At 42.5% G+C, this 21499-nt stretch overlaps 1 protein-coding gene across 2 annotated transcripts in view; it reads right to left on the bottom strand.

The window, feature by feature from the left end:
- Window positions 1-8554: 8554 nt before the first annotated feature.
- The window catches only part of LOC109866834 (polypeptide N-acetylgalactosaminyltransferase 18-like), an 81491-nt gene continuing 68546 nt past the window's right edge, over window positions 8555-21499 (bottom strand). For both annotated transcript variants that reach the window (XM_020455691.2, XM_031801955.1), the window contains exon 11: window positions 8555-9577. In XM_020455691.2, coding sequence (XP_020311280.1) covers window positions 9428-9577 — 150 coding nt within the window. In that variant the 3' untranslated portion in view covers window positions 8555-9427. The remainder of the gene's footprint in view (window positions 9578-21499) is intronic.

The raw sequence follows: 21499 nt of genomic DNA, 5'->3' as shown, positions 1-21499 counted from the left end.
TGGGAAATGATGTAAATATATCACTAGCCACTTTAAACAATGCTACCTTATATAATGTTACTTACCCTACATTATTCATCTCATATGCATACGTAGATACTGTACTCTATATCATCGACTGCATCCTTATGTAATACATGTATCACTAGCCACTTTAACTATGCCACTTTGTTTACATACTCATCTCATATGTATATACTGTACTCGATACCATCTACTGTATCTTGCCTATGCTCCTCTGTACCATCACTCATTCATATATCCTTATGTACATATTCTTTATGCCCTTACACTGTGTATAAGACAGTAGTTTTTTGGAATTGTTAGTTAGATTACTTGTTCGTTATTACTGCATTGTCGGAACTAGAAGCACAAGCATTTCGCTACACTCGCATTAACATCTGCTAACCATGTGTATGTGACAAATAAAATTTGATTTGATTTGATTTGTTGCAGAGGAGACTACATGAATCAGGCCTTCATGGTCGAATTGCTGCAAAGAAACATCTACTAAAGTACACCAATAATATGAAGAGACTTGCTTGGGCCAAGAAACACGAGCAATGGACATTAGACCGGTGGAAATCTGTCCTTTGGTCTGATGAGTCAAAATTTGAGATTTTTGGTTCCAACCGCCGTGTGTTTGTGAGACGCAGAGTAGGTGAATGGATGATCTCCGTATGTGTGGTTCCCACCGTGAAGCTTGGAGGAGGAGGTGTGATGGTTTAGGGGTGCTTTGCTGGTGACACTGTCTGTGATTTATTTAGAATTCAAGGCACACTTAACCAGCATGTCTACCACAGCATTCTGTAGCGACACACCATCCCATCTGTTTTTCAACAGGACAATAACCCAACATGCCTCCAGGCTGTATAAGGGTTATTTGAACATGAACAAGAAGGATAGTGATGGAGTGCTGCATCAGATGACCTGGCCTCTACAATCACTTGACCTCAACCCAATTGAGATGGTTTGGGATGAGTTGGACCGCAGGAAAAACAGCCAACAAGTGCTCTGCACATGAGGGAACTCCTTCAAGATTGTTGGAAAACCATTCCTCATGAAGCTGGTTGAGAGAATGCCAAGAGTGTGCAAAGCTGTCATCAATGCAAAGTGTGGCTATTTGAAGAATCTCAAATATAGAATATGATTTGTTTAATACCTTTTTGGTTACTACATGATTCCATATGTGTTACTTCATAGTTTTGATGTCTTCACTATTATTCTAGAATGTAGAAAATAGTACAAATAAAGAAAAGCCCTTGAATGAGTAGGTGTTCTAAAACTTGTTACCGGTAGTGTTTACCAAATTGTTTTACATAAAAAAACTGAATGAGAATGAGACACTTCCAAAGCGATATCGTCATTGTGATAATTTAAAAAATCAAATATTAGCTCTTTATGACCTTTCACAGCTACTGAGCATGACCAAGAGTAAATGGGATTAAGAGGTTCACTTTCTTAGCATTGAATTAAATGTAGGGGCTCTCATTTAGACAGCATTACAGTCTCATTATTGTTTGAAACGCTCGAGAACAAGCTCATCAACTCTCAGACAGATTTAGTTCCTAGGTACAATGTTGCCACAATTGTGATTCCTTGCATAGGGTTGAGATGATTAAAACAGGAGTCTTTCTCTGCAAGCAGGGATTTCATTTCCAATTCCACGTTATTTAAGTATTGCCAACCCAGCACACTCTTGTGTCTGATAATCAGCTCCCTATGGGCCTCTTCTTTCCCCAACACCTGAGCTTCCCCATCAATGAGACATTAAAACGAGAACTGCAGCAGTGCCTTAATACCCCTGATATACGACCATGCCCAGTAGTAACAAAGCTTACCCTGAAATTAAATCTCATGGTTAGTCAGCAGTCGAAACGCAGCAAGGCGTGAGATGGCCCACATTCTGCATCATTACTGTTCCTTCAAGGTCCCCAAGTGCTTCATTGCCCATGTAAATCACTGGGCTGTATTTAGCAGTGACTGTGTTGTGTTTATTCATTTTGAGTGTTAATTGGATGAGCTGTAATGCAGCAGTGTTAATGGGAGGAGATGCTATGGTTATAGACACTTGTTTGACCTTTCTTGTCTTTGATCAGCCCAGTGGTGATTTTAGTATGTAAATCTTGGTGGGGCAAACACATTTTTTTTTGGGGGGGGGTGCATGTCTGCAAAGCCACTACATAATACAACACAGCACTAAACAATACATTAATTGCACAATAACGGTGATAAACGGTGCCCACAAACTGTTAGGGCCTACATAAAGCTGTCCCAACAGCAGAGTTCCAACAGCAGTCCTAACACCTTACCACTGCTACACCTGGCTATCAACGGAGCCTTGTCTGGCAGAGGAACAGTTCATTCTAGGCAGTTAACCCACTGTTCTTCAGGCGCCAAATATGCAAAAGACACATTTCAGTTGAAGGCATTCAGTTGTACAACTGACTAGGTATCTTCCCTTTCTTAGAGTGTACACCAAGTCAGAAATGATTAAATTTCTCTAAAACAGGTTATAGACTACATGCGCACCACAAAGTCAGAACAGTTGGTGAATTTAAGAGGGGAAAACAGCTTACTACACAAAATACACTTAGTATTACTTTCTTAGCTACAGAATACATATCTCCCTGGCATATTACATCATTTATGCAGCAGCGTACAAGACATTTTTGGACTCACCTTGTTTTCTGTGCTCATTTGAAAAGGAAGGTGGCGCGGCGGTCCTTCATGGGAAAATTTTGTCATCCAACTTTGTCATCAAAGTCTGCCATTCTCTGGATTTATGGGGCTTTCAAGACAACTGGGAACTCATAAAAAAACAAGGTCGAATAATGATGACGTCAGTGATATTCAGGTCGTAGCTCTAGAAAGAGGCCTGAGTTCTCGACTTAGTTGGAACTTGTTTTTTCCCCCGAGTTCCCAGTTGTCTTGAACTCTCTGAAGTCAGATTTCCCAGTTCTGACTCAACAGTTGTTTTGAGCAGGGCACAAATCAAGCTAGATTGACAGCATGGCCAATATTGAATGTTTATCATTTTAAGCTTGGAAAAGAGACCCTTAAAACCTGTTACGGCTAGACATTCTGGAACCTAACAGGTTTTAAGGGTCTCTTTTCCAAGCTTAAAATGACAACATCCGGTGACAACATCTGGTGAAATTGCAGAGCGCAAAATTCAAATTAAATTATTAGAAATATTTAACTTTCATAAAATCACAAGTGCAATACACCAAATTAAAGCTTAACTTCTTCTTAATCCAGCCACCATGTCAGATTTCAAAAAGGCCTTACGGCGATGCAAACCATGCGATTATCTGAGGACAGCACCCCATCATACAAACACATGACAATCATATTTCAACCTGCCAAGTGTGACACAAAACTCAGAAATAACAATATAATTAATGCCTTACCTTTGAAGATCTTCTTCTGTTGGTACTCCAAAATGTCCCATAAACATCACAAATGGTTCTTTTATTCAATAAATTCCGTCGTTATATCCCCAAAATGTCCCTTTATTTGGCGCGTTTGATTCAGAAAAACACCAGTTCCAACTCGCCCAACATGACTACAAATGATCTAAAAAGTTACCTGTAAACTTGGTCCAAACATTTCAAACAACTTTCCTAATCCAACTTTAGGTATTTTAAAACGTAAATAATCTATCAAATTTAAGACAGAATATACTGTGTTCAATAGCGGATAAAATGAAAGTGGAGCCAGCCCCAGGTCGTGTGCCGCAAACAAAACAGTCCACTAGGCTCGACACCCAGAAAGGAAATGGCTACTTCTTCATTACTCAGAAGAAAAACATCCACCAATTACTAAAGACTTGACATCTAGTGGAAGCCATAGGAACTGCAACCAGATGCCTCAGAAATCTAGATTCCCATAGAAACCCAATTGATGGCCTACCGGGTGGCGCAGTGGTCCAGGGCACTGCATCGCAGCTGTGCCACCAGAGACTCTGGGTTTGAGCCCAGGCTCAGTCGCAGCCGGCCGCGCCCGGGAGGTCCATGGGGCGATGCAAAATTGGCCTAGCATCGTCCGGGTTAGGGAGGGTTTGGCAGGTAGGAATATCCTTGTCTTATCGCGCACTAGGGACTCCTGTGGCGGGCCGGGCACAGTGCACGCTAACCAGGTCACCAGGTGCACGGTGTTTCCTCCGACACATTGGTGCGGCTGGCTTCTGGGTTGATGCACGCTGTGTTAAGAAGCAGTGCGGGTTGTGTTTCGGAGGACGCATGGTTTTCGACCTTCGTCTCTCCCGAGCCCATAGGGGAGTTGTAGCGATGAGACAAGATAGTAACTACTAACAATTGGATACCACGAAATTGGGGAGAAAATAAAAAATAAAAAAGGGGAAAAAAAGAAAACCAATTGAAAACACAGTTACCTCAAAAACAAACTTTCCTGGATGGTTTGTCCTCTGGGTTTCGCCTGCCAAATAAGTTATGTTATACTCACAGACATGATTTCAACAGTTTTAGAAACTTTAGAGTGTTTTCTATCCAAATCTACCAATTATATGCATATCATAGCTTCTGGACCTGAGTAGCAGGCAGTTTACTTTGGGCACGCTTTTCATCCGGACGTGAAAATAGTGCCCCCTAGCCCGAAGAGGTTAATTAAACCCAGACGTGGGACCACACAGCCACTCCACTGAATAGCAGGCTAATGATTGCTTTTCAGTTAGCCACTGATTCTTTCCAAACCACTCATTGTTGAATTTGCTATTTCCAACTTGTGTAATGTTTATGTTCAATGGCCGATGAGCACCGATACATTTTAGGATTTGCCAGTAGGTTGTCGACTTGATTCATGATGATGACTGCTAGCTAAGATTTTGAAAGTATGATGTTGACATGATCAGTCTTATCAATGCTACTGTTTATATAATGTTATTTGACGTAATTTTATCTGTGGCCAATGACCTTGAGGCTTCTTGGATGGGCACTTCTAATGTAACTCTGTGGCAGCACCCAAGGGGCTTGCATTTTCGAGCTCTACCCATAGATTTGGCGGTGACTTAGTGTCCACATGAGTGACAGAACACAGCGCAACTAGAGAACATTACCAAAAGCTATGCTCCGTATTTTCCGCTGGTTACCCCACCACAGAAACCACTGAGCTAGACTGAAACACTTGCATTCTGGAGTTTCCTTTCTCAAAAAAGCAAAAAAGAGACCATGTTTGTATGCGGCTTTATTAACTCGATGAATTTTCATTTTATTTTTTACATTGTTTCCAAACTGATATGCTACACGTATTAATGCCAAAATAACGTGCAAAACAGGCAACTAAAACATTAGATTTTTTTGTTGTTGCTAAAAACGTGGGGTTCAAAACACCTGACCTGAATGATGGGTCGCCACTGGATCAGCCATTTAGAAGCTTCAGTCCATAAAAAACGGATCGTGAATAGTTATATTTGACTTTGGTTGCCTGTATTGTACTGAAGGATCTGCCATTGAATTATCATTTGGCTGTTTGGTAACTGGTAACATTGTGACCCATGTGCTGAAGTCTCAGTCTATGGACCTTGAGTGATGCAGAGAATAAAGGTCAGGAGTACAGGGTTACGTCCTCAGCTGGTAAAGTGGACTATAGCCTACTGAGGCACCAACCCAGAGCAGCTAGATTAGTCTGCCCTCAGATAGATCTCCCCTCCGAATATGTTTTTATGCATTATGGCTTTAATGTCCTGAAATCCTCTTACATGACTTAAAAGGCATATAATTCCCACCTCTCTCCAGGGTCAGCAAGGAAGGAGGGGTTCCTTTTCAACCTACATTCTTGTTGCTGACAGGTCCTCAGCCACAGCTCTAAAGTCAGTGGGGTAAAGTGAGTCAGTGAGAGGAATTATAGTTGGGGTCGATATCGGGAGAATAATGTTTGTGCAATGAATTATTTAGCAGTGGGAAATAGATGTATTTATATACATTAATGATTTCCTTTATTTCAGGGGTCAAGTGAATTGTACTAATTCAATCTGTTCTCAGCTCATCTCATCTCTGTTAATTTCATTCAGAGGCTTACCAGGATCACTGAAATACAGGAGTTACTGTAGTTTCAAAGAACATGTTTTATGGATGGTTTGCAGTGGCTCAGTCAGTGTAGTGATGTGCAACCCATCTTAAAAGGGACCAAGGAGATAGAGTGTGGTTTCCAAGCTTATAAAATCTTAAATGTTGCAGTCATAGTAACAGGAACATGTAGAACCCAAAATGGTTTCTGCTAGGGACCCAGTGCAGGGTGTGTGAAGTGAAATAATCTAATAGACTACATCATGTGAGGTTTTCATAGTCAAGGACTCTTGTTCCCTTTAAGTCTTTTAATCGTCACAAGTAAATAAATAGTTTTTGTTCATCAATTACCACGGTACATTAACACTGTAAAATGGGCCATGCTCAAAGGGTCTGAGCTGTGTAACAGTCAGATCGCCAATGATGTTCAGACTAAGGAGTAAGGATTACTATTCAATAGTTACTGTCAAGGATAAGGGGTCTTGTGAGTACAGTGATAGTTGTTCAATTGTCGAAAGTCTTATACTCAATACTACTAGTTGTGATAGTTGGAGATCCATTTCTAAACTGAAAAAAAAACTTCTCTCCCATTCCAAACATTCAACTTGTGCCAGCTTTTGGAGCTTCAAGTAGTAATGAGCTGTCACTTTCCAATGTGTCCTCCCACCATTTACACCCTCAAAAATGATGTTACTCAGCTCCATCTTCTGTGACAGCTGCTTATTTTGCCAGGGCAATTCAAACACATCATCATTACTTCAGCAATAACTGAAATTCAAAAAATGCTCCGTGTTGTTAGTGCATCTCTATGAGTGACGTGAGTGGTTTGACAAGACTGAAATAAAATATTACTTTTTGGATGTTTACATTCCGTTAACCCTTTACACTCATGGAAAATGGCCTATATATGGATAGGACAAATTGAAATGTTTCTTACAGAAGAAATATGAAAAGCATATGCATAACCATGCCAGCAATAGAAAATAAATAGTTAGATTATGGAAAAATGATTAGACCAAAGGGTGAGGCCACAACAGTTCACCTGACAAGACTGAATCCAAACATTACACTGTTGATTTTATGTGCATTTTACATTTACTGTACTTTTCACCACATTTGTTGATAATGAAATCTGAAAATACTCTGGATACATTCACTAACTTAAGAATATTTCTGGATAATGTTGGGTAGGTGCAACATAAGACCAACAGAAATTGCAAGGGTTTGTGTGAGATGACTAACTGGTGTCTCCAAATGGCTAGGCATACACCATTCCTAAGTAATTTCAATGCACTTTTATGACTCAAAGAAGAGACAACTATAAGGTGCTTTTTTGTAGCTTTCCTGGCTGTGCCATTGAGGAACTAGAGCAAGCACACTTATTGTTATGGTTGGAAAAACAACCCTGCATCCACCCCATCACACAATTACTGTTTATGAAATCCAAAAACGGTCCATTATAAATCCAATCGGGGTCAGGAGGGCATCATTTGAAAGATTGTTTTATTGCAAACATGACTAGCTAAGTTATAAAATACAATATTACAGTGGTAGGCTTTCACAATGCAATTCAGCAAAACTGATCATAATTTTGGTGCGCATAGAAAGGTATCATGAGTGCATTTCACTGTACTGGTGCATATGACATTAAAACTTGAAACATTAAGGTGCGTGTGCCACGGCAAATTTTCCTTACAATAGACAAGACTCATTCTGTTCAGAACAACGCAGGGTGACGCCTTGTCATCTTGTAACTGTACATCAAATATACTGATCATAAACACAGTATATGACATGAGTTTTATGCTATGGAAATGTGAAGTGCACGTTTGGGATCACGGATGTTTGGATCACATCAAAGCGGTATTTATTCTAATCCTCAATGTCTCATCCCACTGGGTAGACGTCAATTCAACGTTGGTTCAATGTAATGCTATTGAAACTTTGATTTAACCAGTGTGTTCCCAGGGATTTTTCAAAATACATAAATTCCTCTTATTTTACACCATTTCCCACACTCAAACAAAAAACGTGCAAAAGTTGCCCCATTAGCTCAAGTTCAGAACGGCTGTCAGTCAAAACCCATACAGTGCTGTGAAGCGCAGAGCCAGAGTTCAGACTTCATGTATAGCATGCTACTTGTCAGCCAGTGTGTTCTAATCAAGGTGTTTATCAGTTCCTAAATCTGTATGAGTGTAAAGGGAGTGTAAAGGGCTGTGCTGTCCCATAGAAGCACATTTGTTATCAGAAATTCCGGTGGTGTATGTGGATGCTGTGCTTCCTCCACTGCTTCAACAATTAGTGTAAATTGCCTGTGACAGATACAAGCAGGAACATGAACAGAGTGATGCGTTTTGAGTGCCATCACGTGCATCTTTCATGACTTTTAACTCAATTTCTAGAAGCTAATGAGGACTGACATGTTAAATCGATGAAAACATCTCTCCTGCACTCCTCTTCAGGAACCAAGTCATAATTTAAGAATATATTTCTCTGTAGGACACGCAAGCAGTGTAGTGAAACAGGAGTTCGTTCTACAAAGTACTTTTAATTAGCAACATATGAAAACCAACATGAAAGCATTCATTTCCCACTTGAAATATACAGGACATTAAGTAAATGAAATTGGTGTCCTTATATTGGTAATAACAGTGATAACATAAGGACATTTGTTTCATCATACAGAGGATATTATTACTGGACGTTTCACTCATGCTCCATTATTACCCAGCTGCTGCTGTCAACAAGTCCTGTATTTCTCAGGATATGGGGAAAATAATGATTGCATTCTTTGCAAAAACCTCCATTTTTATGCGTTGTGAAAAATAATGATTGTATCAAATAGACTATTAAGGTGTCTTCACAAAAACAAAACTGAGATGGACCATATTGATTGACTTTCACAAGAGCATAAGGAATTACTCAGGATGGAAAATCAGCCACAGAATATATATTTTTCTCATCAGCATTTTTACTGAAGGTTTTTATAAATATCCAGCATATACACTTACAAAGTTCCTCGAACCCGACCACTTGATCTTATAATAAAATCTGTCTACAAACAAACCTGAGACACAAAAGAAACCAGAATAAGAAAGGTTTGTCAAACACATGCTACACAGTAGCAGAAATTCCATAATGTATATTAGAGCCAATGCCAGGCTAAATTCAGCATAACAAAAGACAATCTGACACTTAAATCCCACATACACTATGAATCCAGGAATTGTTTAATATTGATCAAATTATGTCTGAGTCTAAGAGATTGCATACTTATAATTCAATTCTTGCCTTCCTCAATAAATATATATATTTTTAAGAAGCAAAGCTACTATGTCTGTCAGTCACAGGTCCAGTGTTCACCATGGGCAACTCTTTCCCCTGCAGGACTCAGGATCCCCTCATTGGCGAGTGTAGGTTGACAGTAGGTTGGTGATTGTCCATTTCTGACCAGAACACTTCTGTATGGCCAGCTGGTAGCCAAACTCCATTTCACTGCTCTCGACAAGCTCCAGGCAATGCTTGGACTTCCTGTTCTCTATGGAACCTCCCTATAGGACACAGAGCATATTACAACGTTGAATCATGCAGTCATTTCACTGTGCTGAAATGCATTGTGTCCATCGGGGAGCTCCGACTTCCACTGTAATGGCAGGCCATTTAAAATCCATAGGATAGTTAGTTGTACATCTGTAATCACATATCAGTAAAATGAATGCAGATGATGGATCTTTTAATAATGTCAATCTATAGACAGGTTGGTTGTTTAGCTACAAAACTGACTAGTGCGCAACTACGGGGCAAAACAGACAGGGTTGCCTTGGACTTAACATGTAAACTATAATTAGTCTCCAATGTTTATTGAAAACAAATACATTTGCACATTGAGCACTTGTCTCTCAAATAGATTGTTACATTGATTCGCCGCACCTTAGCACTCACGCACACACCCATACAGACCCACACAGACATACACGTCACAAATGCTGATAAGATTGCTAAATAATGCACAATTTAAAAAAGTAACAACACGCCTGGGCAAAGACTTAGTAACTTATTTATAATCTAGTTAAAATAAATGTATGACTTTGTAGTTATTAAAACTGGCTAACGTTAGCCACACCCAGGGGTGAAAGTAGATTTAATTTCTTCCCGGTACGGGATCTGTGTGTGCTGTGGCAGACCAGGGGATTTGGTCAAGACGTTTACACAGATCAGACAATTGTATTAGCTCGGTTTCAAGGGTGTTTATTAAATCAAACAATGAAAAGAATGGGTCTCCTCCAGGAGACTTCTTCCGGGATACCGTCTTCTGGAGTCTTGCTGTATCCTGTGGGTAACAAAACCGAGCTCCCTCCGTTATTTCTGGTACTGAGCACAACTATACAGGAGTAAACTCTCTACCCCCCAGTCCCCAACCCCGTGTGCTGCCCTTCTGGCAGCTTTATGGGACCACAATCAGCCCGAATTAGTCCTAGCCAGAGAGCCTGTCAAGACCTGGCATGTCCAGCAGAGGGAGACATCGCGGCGTGATGTAGACTGTCGGTCACCAGGCCTCGACAGGTCTCCCCCTGGTGGCTAACTTGCTGTTTGCCACAAACCCCCTCCCTCCTTAGCACTGTTGTCAGTGCGACGTATGTCTCCCTTCTCGATAGGGCATCCACGTTCCCATGCTTCGCCCCTGACCTGTGCACAACAGAAAAAGATAAGCAAGAAACACCTGGTGACCCAATCGTTTGTGTCCTTTCTCCTGGCCATCCAGACCAGGAGAGCATGGTCTGTGACCAGGGTGAAGTGGGTACCCAACAGATCATATGTGACTAGCATCCACTTCACCGCTAGGCACTCTTTCTCGACAATAGAGTACTTTTTTCTCTAGGTATCAGCTTTCTGCTTATGTACATGGGGTGCTCCTCCCCATCGTGTCCTGGGACAGGACGGCCCCTAGTCCCATGCGTCCATCTGGACCAACATCTGTACCTGGAAATCTGGAGTTACAAGAATCAGATGAGAGCACAGTGCTTCCTTCAGGCGTCTGAACGCTGTTTCGGTCTCGCCCGTCCATTTCCCTGTTTTCGGGAGGCAGGACCTGGTTAGATCAGTAAGGGGGAGGCTATAGCCCCAAAGTTGGGAATAAACCAGCTGTAGTATCCTGCCAGTCCCAGGAAGGACTTGATCTGTGTCTTGGTGTGTGGAACGGGCCAGTCAGGTACTGCGTGGACCTTCCTCTCCTGGGGCTTGACGTTCCCCTGTCTGATCAAATACTCTAGGTACTCCACCTCCTTGAACCCTAGCTTGCATTTCTTTGGGATCGCTGTCAACCCAGCTTGCCTGAGGGTGTCCAGCCCCGCCTGGAGGCGCGTCATGTGCTCTTCCCAATGTTGGCTGTGGATACCATCCAAAAATGGGCCGCTGCATTCTGTTGGTGGGGTCGGAGGACTCGGTCCATCAGGCACTAGAACGTGGGTGGGGCTCCGTGGAGACAATGGGAGGACCCGATTCTGATATAAGCCATCAGTCATCGAAAACACAGTCTTCTCCTGGGAGGAGGCTGCCAACGGTACCTGCCAATATCCTGGTCAGGTCGAGGGTGCTGATGTACTGGGCCTTTCCCAATCGGTCGATGAGCTCGTCCACCCTCGAATTGGGGTAGGCGTCAAAAAAGCTGATGTCATTCACACCCCAGAAATCATTACAGAAGCGCTACGGTCCGGTTTGGGCACCAACACGTTTGGGCTGCACCATGTGCTGTGGGACACTTCGAGGACACCCATCCTCAGCATAGTCTCCACTTCCTGCTTCATGGCCTTCCCTCGGGCCTCAGGGATCCAATATGGCCTCTTTTGTACAGCTTCCCCGGGTCGGGTGCAGACGTGGTGTTCAATGAGGGTTGTGCAGCCCGTTTTTTCTGAGAACACCGCCATGTTCTGATCGACAAGCTCCCGGAGCACTTGCTTCTGGGCCGGGGCGAGGTCATCACTGCTCAGGACCACCAATGGTACCGTTGGCGTATGGTAAATCTGTTGGGGTTTCCTTCTCCCCCCCGGCTGTCGTACGCGGTAATTGACCGGTCCCAGCTTCTCTATCACCTCGTACGGCCTGTACCATGTTGCCAGGAACTTACTTTCTGCCGTGGGGATTAAGACCAACACCTTGTCTCTCACCTGGAAATCTCGGGGTTCCCTGATTGTAGACCTGGGCGTGTCGGGCCTTCTCCATGTGTTCTCTTACCACTGGCCATATGGCTGTCCGCAACCTCATCGTCTCCTTGTGTTCTTCCATGTTGCGTAAGGGTGTCGGCTGGGCTTCCCACACCTCCTTGACAAGGTCTAGTAGGCACGTGGCCTCCTCCCATAGAGGAGTTTGAAAGGGGAAAACCCGGTGGATGACTGGGGCACTTCTCAGACCGAGAACATTAGGTGGGGAAGTAGCTGGGCCCAGTTCTTCCCGTCCTGCTTGATGACCTTCCGCAGCATTTGTTTGAGCGTGTTATTGAACTGCGGGTGTGGGTCGCCAGGGCACGCATGCTCTGTCCCATCGGGGAGGGAGGTAGGGGGGTACCACATCTCCCCTTCAAGCTGGACGCAATTTTTGTTTCTTTCTTGTTAACGGAGCTTGCTCATCCAGTGATACACCCATCCGGTTACCTCCTGCGGGTGTTCTTCTCGTATCAGGCGAGAAGCGTAATGGTGTGGTCTAACACGGGTCCTCGGGTGGAACAGCTGCCGTGGCACTTTGGCCATGCGGTCAAGTGGCTGCGTGCGCACCCTGAGGTTGAAGTTGCCCGAGTAGGTTTAGATCACAGGCACCTGTACGAGGACGTCAGACAGGCAGGGAGTCCGGCGCCTGTAGTGGGCATCTCGGCAGTGGTCTGGGAGGGAGTGCAGGCGCGGGGCCTGAACAACAGGCTCAAGGACCTGAATTGGTTGAGCCTCCACAAGTGCTTGCCGGTACGTTCCATCATGTACCAGCATAGTTTAGCGCAATCCCCCACCTGTCCAAGATCCTCTTGTGGCAGGGAGGAGACTGTGCGCCATGTCTTTTGGGACTGTGCCTTTGCCGGAGTAGTATGGGCTAGGGCACGGGTGTTTTTAGGTTTGGTAAGAGGGGATTTTGTATTGACGTGGGCCAGGTTAGAGAGAGGGATGGATAGGGACAGGTTTCTGCTCTGGCTTCTCATGAGTCTCTTTAAACGAGGGCTGTGGGAAGCCAGGCAGAACATGGTGAAGACAGGGAGAGATTGGGGGGTGGAAGGGATAGTGAGGAGGGTGGAAGGAGATTTGAGGTGGAGGATGAAGAGGGAGGAGAGGAAGTGGGGGCAGCATGCTGCCCGGGAGAGGTGGAAGGGGGGTTTAGGGCTGGGTGTCATTTAGATTTGTAAGGCGATAGATTAGGGACAGGGAGATAGGGAAAGGTATTTTGTAGGATGACGGGGAGGGAAGATGCTCCCCTGAGGTTTTGTTTGGGGTTTTTGTTTAGTTCAATTAAAATACCATTATTGGAGTATGAATGAAAATGATGAGTTGTAAAGAATGAATGGTATTGAATGTAATAAATGATTTCTTCAACCAAAAAAATAGGCTGTTTCGGTTTCCGCGTTACGTTTCTTGTTTTGTATTGTTTGTGTTTATTCGTTATTAAACATGTATCAAAATTACCACGCTGCATTTTGGTCCGATCCTTGCTACACTTCCTCTTCAGAGGAGGAGATAAAAGAAAACCGTAACAATTGCATTCAGCAAACAATGAAATTGCAAGAGCTAGCCATGTATTGTCCCACAAAATTGCTAAACATAGCAAGCCATTCGCGGAGGGCGAATTCATTAAATAATGTTTAATTGACTCTGCAGCAATACTTTGCTCTGACGAGAAAGAGCGGTTTGAAAATGTTTTTCTGCCAAGACCAACAGTGACACAGCGTGTTGAGGACATCGCAGAGAATATGAAAAACAGTTGAAAGACAAGGTAAAGGATTTCAACTATTTCTCCTTGGCCCTGGATGAGAGAAGTGATGCACGTGACATGGCACAGTTGTTGATATTCTTACGAAACATAACCTCAGACTTTGAAATTACAGAGGAGCTTGCTTCAGTGCAGTCAATGACGAGCACAACCACAGGGAAATATTTATTGGAGATTAATAAGTGTGTGGCAAAGCTGGGACTAAGTTTTGAAAAGTTATATAGTGTGACCACTGATAGGTGCCTAAACTTGTCAGGAAAAGACAATGGCCTTTTTAGAAGGATACAAGATCAAGTAGCTGAGCTGAACCCAGATCAGAAAATTCTTTTCCTGTATTGCATTATTCATCAGGAGGTGCTCTGTAAATGCGTTCTGAAAATGAGCCATGTTGTGGATACAGTCACTAAAGTGGTAAACTTTAATAAGAGCAAAATCTGATTTTGCCTTCACCATGGACATCATGGCCCTCATGAATGAACTGTATTTCTAACTACAAGGGAAGGACCTTTTTGCACATCAGATGTACAGCCCTGTCAAAGCCCTCAAGGGAAAATTACTCCTCCTGACCCGCTAAGTAGAAGCCAACAATCTCACCCACCTTCCAACACTACTATCAGATGACCAGCGGGAGAAGTATATATCGCTACTGCGTGCTTTGAACGATGAGTTCTCGTCGTTTTGAGGATTTCAAAGCGTTGGAAAATGACATGCTGTTGGTTTCCTCTCCTTTCACCTTCAATATGGATAATGCTCCCATTAACCTGCATCTTGAGCTTATCGATCTTCAGTCTGATGCAGTGATTGGAGAACTATTCAAAACAATGTAACTGATGAGGTTCTATGCATCTCTCGATGAACAAATCTTTCCAAAGATTAGGAGTCATGCTCAGAAGATGTTTGTACTGTTTGGGTCTACCTATGTATGTGAACAGACATTTTCAGTGATGAAAGATAAGTTAAGGCACAGATCATCTCTTACAGACTCTCACCTCCCAGCAATCCTGCGCATAGCAACGTCAGAAACTATTCCTGACTTCACTGCTCTAGTCAATGCCCATCAGAGACTTCACTCCTCACACTGAGTCATTTCAATGTAATGTTGAACTCTCTCATGTTTTTGTGCATACCCGTTAACAAGAGTTCTGTCCGTGGTGCTGAATGCAGTGTACTTTTTCCTCCGGTTAATTAATTGCATGTTTAATAATGAAAATATCTACCAAAAGGAGAACATAGATGTGGTTTATTTCTGTGCATGTTAAAAAGTAAAATAAGTAGCATATCTGGACATGATTTACAGTAGATATATCTGTCAACACAGTCATACATATGATGTATAATCCTGTAATATGATTCTGGCCCACGATGGCAAAAATATATTCTAATGTGACCCCATGGAAAATAATTGCCCAGGTATGATAGATGTCATAATTGCATGGAACTCCCATCTCATATTGTTCAAATGTATTTTAATTGATTTAATTAGGCAAGTCAGTTAAGAACAAATTCGTATTTACAATGACGGCCTAGGAACAGTGGGTTAACTGCCTCGTTCAGGAGCAAAACGACAGATTTTTACCTGGTCAGCTCAGGGATTCGATCTAGCAACCTATCCGTTTTATGGCCCGACGCTCTAACCACTAGGTTTGCCGAACAGCAAACCTTGATTAAGGGGAGGGTAGACTATGCTTAGTTTTTTATACATTTAAACAAAATGGGGGGGAAACCAATATTTAGTTTTTAAATATGAGATTCTCTGGCACAAAAGGGACATCTCTTGATTCATGAGCACTGTGCGTCATGGCTGGATCCAACAGCAAAACATCCATGCCATTATCAACTGCATTACTGTTAAGACCTTTTCTACTTTTGCGAATGTTTTTAAGAACACACCTCAAATATTGCCACCGCAAGGGGATGCTAAGCTACAGGACTGTTTCACTAGCACAGACTTAAATATGTTGCAGGGTTCATCTGATAATGTTGAGGAGTTTACTGCATCAGTTACCGGCTTCATTAAAGCTGCAACATATCACCTTTTTGGACACCAGATAAAAATCACAGAGAAATGTGAGTTATAGATCTGTCATTCTCATTGAAAGCAAGTCTGAGAAGCGCTAGATCCCTCTGTTCTAGGGCCGGTCCTATGACTCCTGATGTAATGTCTGGGCTCATGGGGGTGTGGCCACTGACTAGTTAAAATATTATAACTAAACAAGTGTCTCGTTTAGAAGGACAAAATGACATTACATCTTCTCACAAATAGTTTCATATTCAACAATATATATTCAGTTAGAAAACGAATAACATAAATGTACACTTCCAAAACTACCATTGTTCAACTTCGACAGGATTGTTCTTTAAATACCCACAGACCATTCCCACATTCTCAAAAATAGAAATATTGTTTAATCCTCCAATTTGGGGAATAGGAGTAGAACAAAGAGAAGCTCTTTAAGTCAAGGGGTATGAATACTTTCTGAAGGCACCGTACATTGAATCAAATTAGGCCACTGTCAAACTGCTTTTTACACACCATAAAACACAAATTGGAATTACATTTTAAAATCAGGGATCATGTTTAAGATACTTTTCATTATTACTGTTGTCTTTAATCTAATATTGCATATTCTGTGGCTATTCAGATGGCAAATCTAGCTAGTTTGTTACTTGGTCCATGATTTTGAATTTTGGTCCTAGGTTGGTTGCACCATCTGTACCACATCATCTTGGTTGGTAGTCCTTACTATTACACCATATTTCACATAATGACATCGATGATGTCACAGAACTGGACAAAACTTTAAACTTGCTCTTCCTGAGCTCAGTGTTGATTTAATAGTCAAACGGTAAACATGGGCTTCTGTGGGCTCTTCAAGTGCCATAAGGCAAAAAGCTAAAAATCTAAGAAGATTGACGTTGGAAATTAAGAGGGGGACAATATTAGCTCATCAAGGAGATTGATGTGCATCAGTGCTTATTTTTGCTACCTTTGGTTTGGTCTGTGGATTGGTCAACAATTGATTTTGAATACAAACATGTCATATCTGATATAAATGGAATGAAAGTCTGTTCTCTCTCTTCTCCTGTATCCTGCCCATGGAATAAGGTTGTAAGGCCCATGGCCTGAGTAGGTCTGATTAGCTCATGCTTTGTCTTGTAAGTTAGCCTTTGTGAATACTATCTAAGCATACAGATCCTATGTTAATATCAGTATTGTCTTGTAACTTAAGCTTTATGCCTTGTATGTGAATCCATTCATTTGACAAAGATATTAAATAATGCCTACTTTTATATTCGCTTCTCATGACCATTCCCAGATCTTACTCAGCTAAATGCATAATAATTGCACATGGTTTAACTATAGTATCATATGGAGTCAGATATTCCGTTCAATAGACTTTGTTAACATACAAATGACATAGTCTTATGATGTGTTACATGTGAGGTATATACAGTATAATATATGCTTAGGCTATATGATAAATATTACTCCACTACACATAGAGGTAGACCAGGCAGCTCATCACCTTCCACGATCCTGAGAGGAGCCAGCCATCTGGCTAAAAAAGCCTCTGGATCTGGTGTGGGCAGAGGGGTGCATTGGCTGCCAGTCCTAAGGGTACCTGCCCACCTTCCCTATATTTTACCTACCCTCAGGAGATAGCGCTGGCCAGGTAACGTCCATAATATTTTGCAAGATACATTGACACAACTTTTTCTTATCAAATCCAATTCATTGTAAATGTCTTGGCTCCTACAACATGTTCCCTGTGTGTCTCTGGCTGGTCAGGGGCAGGACTTATTTCCTCTACTTCTCCCCGGACCAGCCTCTGGTCATGCTATGGAACAGCACCAGCCCTAAACTGGTCATGGTGAGCCCCAAACCCGCTGTCTGCCATCAGGCTCATCCAAACAGCGAGGAGCCCGTGGACATGTAGAGCAGATCATTCAGGTGTCAGTTTCATGGCTCATGTTGCCACTGTCTTTCAGGTGTACCTCATGGCAGAGGTCCCACAGGTGAAAGTTGGTTTTAGCCCAAGTTGAGGGGGGAGTAGCTATATTGGGATTGGGTGTAATCCCTTACAGCAGAGTTCCCACCATGTTGTGGCTGTTGCGATAAATTTTTATCTTTCAACTTGAATGAGAAAAGACTAATCCGATGAAGTTCCTTACCGGCATACCAAATAAAGGAGATTTTAGCATTGAAAGTAGATTGCTTTGTTGTGATCATTTTAAATAGTATTTTAATAGTATACTGTATGTATTCTGTATACTGTAGTATACTGTATGTTTTAACTGTCTTTTTTCAATGTGTTAGATATTAGAAGGGTTTCTAAAAATATTACATTGATGATAACGCTGTCATCTGCAAAACATAAGGCAGGTTCACAGTGGTTAACAAATGCAAAACAGTTCAATGATTGCATATTGCTGTTATGTCTGAAACAAATTACATTTGATTTTCATCTCAGCATTGCAGCTAGTAATTTATGCTGGTACAGACTGCTGTGCCCAGACTAACTATTGAACTCCAATACCGGAAGGCCCTAAATCAAAATTCCTTAGATAATTAATTTAATTTGATTCCTAATTAATCTGTTCACTCCGATATGAATGAATTATTGCAGAGCCTGTTTATCCTGCACTCATCTTTTTGCACATGTCAACTCCTCGACATTAGTGGGTATTCGTTTTCTGTGTGCATAGAATTTGTGTTTGCTCCTCCACAGTGTGCTCAGGAGTGTGCTCTTTCCTTGGTCCCAGAGGAGAGGGTCTGAGATGGACTTTACCTCTGGCAACGAACCAACACTGCTCTCCTCTCCATACAACACTCTCTTTCAATATCCTGAGTGGGCCAAACCCAAATATTGATTTGCTATCCTAAGTAGAAGCTGAAATTCATCTGGCTTTGAAGGTTGTGAGGCCTATGTGTCCTGCGCTCCGATTCGGGAATCAGGGAGCTTATGAACTTGGAAGTGTCACACTGTGTACCATCTACTGCTAGTCTGAAAGTAGAATCATAAGTTACAGGCACCAATACTGTCTACACACTGTTTTTCGTGAAATAGCTATTTATTTTAAGGTACAATAGAAGGTGGGATTTGTTTTTCTTCAATGTATCATTCGCAATTCCTTGCACTGGGTCTGTCACAGTAGGTAGCCAATGTTCACAAATGGAAAATATAGGAAACTTAATGCATTTTTAGATGGCAGTATTATAAATCAGTATGAGCCCTCAGCAGACAGCATTTGATATGAAGATAAAAACAACACATTCTTCTGAAAACATTGTTTTTTGAACCATCTGTGTAGGGTAGAAGGAGGCTGGAGTAGCTGTGGTAGTAAATGATGTATTATTCTGATAAGGCTGTCAAAGTTAATACGTTAATTACAGTTAACTATAAAAAAAATGTAACGGAGTCAATTTAGTACCGCATTTATTACATCCATTCTCCACCCACAAATCAGGGTTTCCCCACAGACACCTTAAGTGCAACACAACGCGCTCCGCTGTTGGTCGGCAAGTCATTTCGTTCCCAGAAACTTCAGCCCAAATCTGCAAAGAGTCTGGTAGACTGAAAAGTCTAACTTTGTTAGCCAATACAGAAAGAACAGGAGAAACACCCAGCACATAGGCATAGCCTTAATATACCAACCAATCATCTCCCACAACTTGTGTGATTCGCTAAAATTAAATGACAAATACTTTACTCAGTAGGTCACCCCCATTGAATTCTATGGTTACTCCAACTAAGGCAAACTTTGAATCATTGATACCCCAGGATTATATTCACTGTGTGCAATAGCCTGGGGATGAGCTTAGTTGGGAAGTAGCAGCAGCTATAGGTCTCACTGTGGTGCCAAAACATCCATTATGCGCACAACTTTGAGCAACAATTATTTGAAGGAAAACGTACAGAAAGTTAATCCATAAAAACATTCCAATACGTTTCTTTAGATAACAGCAAATACTTAATTTGCATAGAAGTAGCTAGCTAGTTATGCTAGCTAGCGAACCAAATAAGAATGCTTAGAATGCAATGGCTGAATGCCTCTAGATTCAACTCTAGAACACATCAGGAGGTCAAAAGATCAAAAGATTGAAGCTAACAAACCCAATTCTAACAGTAGCAGCTTGTAACTTATACAGAATTGTAACATGATATGTGATCCTCCATACCCGTTACAGATTAGCTAATGGAAAGCTCCGGCACCCATTTTTCAACTAACCTTTCTTGGCGATAAGTTAATCGAGAACAAAGAAAGTATATATATATATATTTTAATAGTTTGACAGCCCTAATTGCTGAGCATCTCTGCTGAGGTGTGACTTGTTTCTAGCTGAGCAGCTCTATGGAAAGATGTTGCCAATAGGCATGGCTGCCTTGTTTCAGGCTCCAAAGCAAATTTGAAACTTAAAAAAAATGTGATCACTTTATTAGCCCAAAACATTCTTTGCATTATTACATACAGCCGGAAATAACTTTTGTATATCAGAGACGTGGTAACTCACCAGCATTTCGACCAGGAACACAACTTTCCTAAATTGGATAATTTGTTCTTACCGTCTGTCATGTTCTGACCATAGTTCTGTTACTTTATTCTTTGTTTTAGTATGGTCAGGGCATGAGTTGGGGTGGGCAGTCTGTTTTTCTATGTTGGTTTTTGTGTTCGGCCTAGTATGGTTCTCAATCAGAGGCAGGTGTCGTTAGTTGTCTCTGAGAATCATACTTAGGTAGCCTGGGTTTCACTTTTGGTTTGTGGGTGTTTGTTTCCGTGTGTTTGTTTGGGCCACACGCTACTGTTTCAGTTTTGTAAATTCACGTTGTCATTTATTGTTTAGTGTTCTGAGTTTTAATTAAAAATCATCATGAACACTTACCACGCTGCACTTTGGTCCGATCCTTACTCCTCCTCAGACGAAGAGGACGATATCTGTTACAGAAACACCCACCACAAGAGGACCAAGCAGCGTGGTAACGGGCAGCAGCAGCAGCGGCCGAAAACACAAGACTCCTGGACGGCAAGGGACCCTGGGCACAAGCAGGGGAATATCGCCGCCCTAAAGCAGAGCTGGAGGCAGCGAAAGCAGAGGCGCGCCGGTATGAGGAGGCAGCGCGGCTGGAAGCCCGAGAGGCAGCCCCAAAAATGTATTGGGGGGAGGCACACGGGGAGTGTGGCTAAGTCAGGTAGGAGACCTGTGCCAACTCCCCGTGCTTACCGGAGAGCGAGAGGGACCGTGCAGGCACCGTGTTATGCGGTGGAGCGCACGGTGTCCCCAGTGCGTGTGCATAGCCCGGTGCGGTACATTCCAGCTCCTCGTATCGGCCGGGCTTGAGTGGGCATCGAGCCAGGTGCCATGAAGCCGTCTCTACGCATCTGGTCTCCAGTGCGTCTCCTCTGGCCGGCGTACATGGCACCAGCCTTACGCATGGTGTCCCCGGTTCGCCAGCACAGCCCAGTGCGGGCTATTCCACCTCGCCGCACTGACCTGGCTACGGGGAGCATTC

Source organism: Oncorhynchus kisutch, linkage group LG22, assembly GCF_002021735.2.
Source record: "Oncorhynchus kisutch isolate 150728-3 linkage group LG22, Okis_V2, whole genome shotgun sequence".
In the NCBI taxonomy this organism is placed as follows: domain Eukaryota; kingdom Metazoa; phylum Chordata; class Actinopteri; order Salmoniformes; family Salmonidae; genus Oncorhynchus; species Oncorhynchus kisutch.
Note: the sequence above shows the minus strand (reverse complement) of the source record. Positions and strands in the feature narration are given on the sequence as shown.